At 41.7% G+C, this 5000-nt stretch overlaps 3 protein-coding genes across 3 annotated transcripts in view; 1 reads left to right on the top strand and 2 right to left on the bottom strand.

Moving 5' to 3' along the window:
- The window catches only part of LOC138022883 (uncharacterized), a 62611-nt gene extending 61340 nt beyond the window's left edge, over positions 1 to 1271 (top strand). Inside the window, exon 21 of the mRNA XM_068869885.1 lies at positions 1 to 1271. This exon is cut by the window's left edge and continues 71 nt beyond it. Coding sequence (XP_068725986.1) covers positions 1 to 189 — 189 coding nt within the window. The 3' untranslated portion in view covers positions 190 to 1271.
- The window catches only part of LOC138022879 (receptor-type tyrosine-protein phosphatase delta-like), a 282480-nt gene that overhangs the window by 143930 nt on the left and 133550 nt on the right, over positions 1 to 5000 (bottom strand). The window lies entirely within an intron of this gene.
- The window catches only part of LOC138022891 (uncharacterized), a 3726-nt gene continuing 935 nt past the window's right edge, over positions 2210 to 5000 (bottom strand). Inside the window, exon 1 of the mRNA XM_068869901.1 lies at positions 2210 to 5000. This exon is cut by the window's right edge and continues 935 nt beyond it. Within this exon, the coding sequence (XP_068726002.1) occupies positions 2265 to 3530 (1266 nt within the window). The 5' untranslated portion in view covers positions 3531 to 5000 and the 3' untranslated portion in view covers positions 2210 to 2264.

Below are 5000 nucleotides of genomic sequence, written 5' to 3'. Positions count from 1 at the left end.
AACAGAGAACAAGTTTCAACAAATTTACAAAACGAGAACACTGTTTCAAGTCAACAAACATATCAGCCTTTAATAAGAGTGGAAAAAGGAAAAGGTCCGAACCCTGCGGTAGAATACGAAAATACTGGCTTTCAAACACGCCGACAAAGGAAAGGCGATGCCGGAGAGGAAGAGTACGAGAACGCTTAGCTTAGCTTAGCTTTGCTTCAGCTTCAGCTTCAGCTTCAGCTTTTAGGGATATACCTCATACTAGTTTTACATAGCGTGTCTCATTTATTTAGTGAGCACATTCTTCTATGTGAGTGTATTTAAACACGCCTTGCAACACTATACAATATTGAGCCTACAACCGGGACTCTGTGCCCTCCCCACCCGATGCAAACAGTGCATGTGTGTGTTCGTTGAGTTGATTAACACCTCGAAACGTTTATTGTGAAGTATTTTGATACGGGTCTATAACACCTCGTTATAACAGATTAGAAAGTCTAACCAATCGCAGATGGCAACATCATTACAACTATGTCTATTTGATATGCATTTTAAATGGCTGAGTTACAAGAATTGGTTAGAATCACAGTATCAATAGACATTAACTAGTAATAATAATGAATGAGAAGGTAATGCTGATATCATAACTCGACTTTTTTTACATGGCCTGCGTTACGAATGGAATGAGGTAACAAAGTGTTGGTGAAGAGGAGCATCTCTTCTTAGTGAAGATAACACATGCATCCTCTTTACCCACTGATAGAGCCGGGAACGAGACCAAGTTACTATGACATGACCTGCGTTACGAGTGGAATGAGGTAACCAATTGTTGGTGAAGAGGAGCATCTCTTCTTAGTAGAGGTGACACATGCACCTCAATCCCAACTGAAACCCGGGCACGAGACCAAATTGATGGTTGGAATCATCATAATGCAGCACGGGAAGAATGATTTGCAAGTCCCTCTTTTGGGCTTATAGCCATTAAGATTTTCAAAGAGAGCAGCCCAAACGGACTGGCGCATTTATGCTACAGTAGATCACAGTAGATGCATTAGCTCAGTGCATAGTAAACAATCCATACTTTTTGAGCGCAAGGAGGGCGACCTAACTATAATGAGATCAAGCTTAAATAATGATAACAAATAACGACACGTGTAATAGATGGTGGCAAAGGGCTTCTACGGCACGGCCGAACACCTGCACCCCGACCCTGCCTATTATCGTTTATTCGCCACATCGTTTGCTCTTGTTTAAGAACTAATAAAGCAAAATTATTAGACAAACCCGGCAACATGGCCGAAGCGCATTCCTCGTCCCAAACGGGAGGCTCCAGCACCTTCTTCTCCTGTTATTAAGAACGGTACCTACTATTATCATTGCGCCTAAGTTTGAAAACCTCGAGATACTCGGGTTTCGTATGGGTGGTGCTCACTGATACAAGGATATTTTTGCGCGGTTTAAAGCTATGCGGAGAAAGCAGAAGTTCAGTTTGCAAAAGAACGCCATACATAGCTTTGTATTTCAAATTAAAGCTTTAAAAAATGCGGGGTTGCCCCCAGTTTTCTTTTTGCCTCTCAATAACACTCGTTAAGATCTGCTTTTCCCGCTAATTCATAAACCGCTCAAAAATACCTTTGAATCAGAGGGCCCAATACACGCAAACGCAGGCGCGCAAGGACACCAGGGAAAGAGGCTGTGTATGCGTGATCAGCTTTGTTTATTTGAGTGCTTTCTTCACCTCTGTTATTCACAGAGTTAGGAAATTTGTGAAGAAATACATCTTGTAGTCGCACGTTTTTCAGTCTTGAATGACCGGCCCTCCACTTGGGCTAAGCCCAGCACACCAAACGCTGGGTTCGTTGTTTGATGAAGCCATTCGTGCCACAATATTCGAGGCCAAAAGATAACACAAATAGACGAAAAATTAACACCCTTGATTGTAGATATCACAATATTTTATCGAATCCGGCAATCGCTCGCAAAATATCAGAAACAAATCTTAACTTTTCTAAACATTTGCCAGGGTAAATAGTAGGACAATTCTCCAGTATCTTCAATTTTCCGACGGGAAACGTAAAAATAATCGGCAGTGTGTGCTCTTTTCGGTTTTATATCCTGTACCAGGATCCAGTGCTTCGGTTTTGGTACGTTCGTCCATGCTTACACTGACACATTAATGTTTGACGAACGCACCAGGATCCAGTGCTTCAGTTTTAGTGCGTTCGTGCGTGCATAAGCACAAGGTTGTTATGTTTCCTATAGATGAGTATCATTTGCTATGCAGGTACCACTATCACAACTGCCATCCCATACACTGATTTATTTCTAAAACTTGCAGCTGCAAAAGTGTCTTCCTCTGGACACCATAGAGCTTGTGTAGACATGTGGATTCCATCGTCCCTTACAGCACCAATGTATACCAAACAAGCGATCTTGCGCTGGCTATCGGTGGTATTTTTTGCTCCACCCATTAGTCGAGTTATAATCTCGCTTATGCTTCTGCTAACGCGATCACAGTTTGGCGAAGAGTAATTGTCCATTCTCAAGATATGAGATTTCAGGACTTGCTTAAGTATTTCCTTTAAATTGACGTCGGCTTGTTTGAAGACCTCTTTTAAGCTCCTCTCATCTTCAGTGTTAATCTCTCCAGAAGGATTGCAACTCGGCGTTTCGTTTCCCCAGTAGTTCTCGTGACATTCCCGTCTCAACGTGACACTAGTACTATTGCTTAAATTCCTAAGACTGACTTCTAGTCCCCTTATCTGGCTCGAGAAATCGTTGACATCTTTCTCGTAGGTGTCCCCCAGGGCATCGTATGCACCTCGACTATGTATACCCCCTGGATCTGACCCTTGTCTTGCCATGATTCCAATCGGCGGCTCTAATGCCTTACTAAGAGACGGGTACAACCTTTTAGGCGTTCCAGCTTTCTTGTTTTCTTTAGGATCCTTCGAGTGGTTGATGTCTTGATTATGTTTGGAACCAGCAAATGAAGCCACTTTTCCAAAAAGATGGAATGGCGACGCTGCCGTGCGTTTGAGCAATTTCTTCAAACTCTCCCTCCGCTCAAACGATCCCTTCATTCGGTTTTCTTGCGACGACAGCGTAGGGTCCGATAATCTTCTTGTGCTATAGGGTATTTCTTTTGGAGCATCTGAATTGCTTGATAAACTTCTCATAAGACCCAGTTTGTGCCTTCTCCGTTGTTTTGGAGAGTCCTCTCGTGAATTAACTCTCCTTCGGTTTGAGTGACTATCCGAGGATACATCGATGAGTTTCGCATTTTCGGCCTTCTCGAAGTCGCATATTGCGTTTTGCTTTTTCAAAGTGTTTGTTTTCTTGCTGTTATGGCCTCTTCTTACAACCTTTTCTAAATTGACGGACCTATGGGGTTCATTTTTTTTCTTATTGGCATCGTAGTTTCCAGGAGCCGATCCAGAAATAAATGATAACAATGGGGAGATCCTGAGTACAATTTCAACCTCGTTCATTTCGTTTTCGTCGCAACTTGCATCTTCAAATTCGCTGTTATGATCCATCATTATTTCGGTGTCGGCGATTATGTCTCCAAGGCACCGTAAGCCGGTTCAAAACCGTCAGTAAACATAACGAACTCTATTATAAAAGAAAAACAATAGCATTCGAAAACGTTTAATCAGTCGGCTAGCCTCTCTAAAGAAAATTGTATTGGCGCGTGGGTGTTCGAGTGCAAAGATCTACAATTTGGCGTCAACTGACTTTAAAGAGGATCAACACCTGATGTTTCGACAAGGTGTGCTTCGAACATAGGGAAATAATGTCATCCATTTTCATTCTTTAAAGAACCAAGGAAGTTCAAGTCACCTTTTTTTCTTTTTGGAGTGTCCTGTGTACTTCAATTAAGGTTCTTGAACTAGAAGCGCCATGGTAAAATGCTGTGTAATGTCGAACGGGCAGAGCGCGGGCAGTGAGATCAAACTTGACATCGGAATAAATATAGAAACTCGAAATTGCGAAGTAAAAGGATGAGAACAAAAAGATATTGCTCATTAATGGCTCCAACTGGACACACTGTTGTTCGCTTTCCTTGGTATTAAGTACATTGTTATCCAGGAAAGTATATTCTGCAGCTGATAAAGGGTTTATTGTTCACGCTTTGTAATATGCCCCTCCATGGAGTAGATCGCACTGAGACCTCTTAATCCATAGAGTTATTCAGCCTTCGTCGATAACTTTGAGTACATTAACGCAGTGTTGAAGCTTAGAAACACTGATTCGCCTAAAATGGGGATATTTCGCGAAATCAATTCTCATTCTAAAAAAGACCTTACTTTACTCGCTTATGTCCAAGTTAATTTCAGTTTTTGTAGTATTATGAAAGCCCCATGTGATGAAAGTTGGATCTCTAGGGACCGTTTGTATAAAGTTTACCGTGACGATTTAGAGTTTAGACACAATACATATTAAATGTAGACAACATTTGAGTGGATTAATGGTTACTTTTCAGGTTTTACTAAAACACGCAATGGATGCAACGACTCGGTATCCGTTATGAAAACAGTGAACACAAATAAATATAGATGGACCCTAAACCTCAAAACAATAGAGCTCTATTCCACACCGATCAAATAAGAAGTAAATGTTGTAAAGTACTGCCTGTTCTGCCTTACGGAAAACGGTTGATCGGAATTCTGTAGGCCGCTTTACACTTGAAGTGGAGTAAAATTTCTCTTATTCATTGCGTGATTCTGTCTAGCCCTCTTCACAGAACATAACTGTACTTTCTCTCCTCCATTTCCGTCACATTCTTTCGTCCAAATAGACTTGGAGGTCATCCTTTTTTATTCATGTTCTCCACTTTTGTCCTAGTTAAAACTAACTCCAACTGGATTATGTTCACCTGTGCGAGTGTCCACACAATTATGGGCACGAACAGCTGCTCGATGTGCAGTCATTCCGTATGCTGCGCAGTGGTCGGTGTGAACTTCAGTGCACAGAACGAGGCATTTCTGGATGATCGGTAGACTGGTTTT

Source organism: Montipora capricornis, chromosome 11 (genome assembly GCF_036669925.1).
Source record: "Montipora capricornis isolate CH-2021 chromosome 11, ASM3666992v2, whole genome shotgun sequence".
Lineage (NCBI taxonomy): Eukaryota > Metazoa > Cnidaria > Anthozoa > Scleractinia > Acroporidae > Montipora > Montipora capricornis.
Note: the sequence above shows the minus strand (reverse complement) of the source record. Positions and strands in the feature narration are given on the sequence as shown.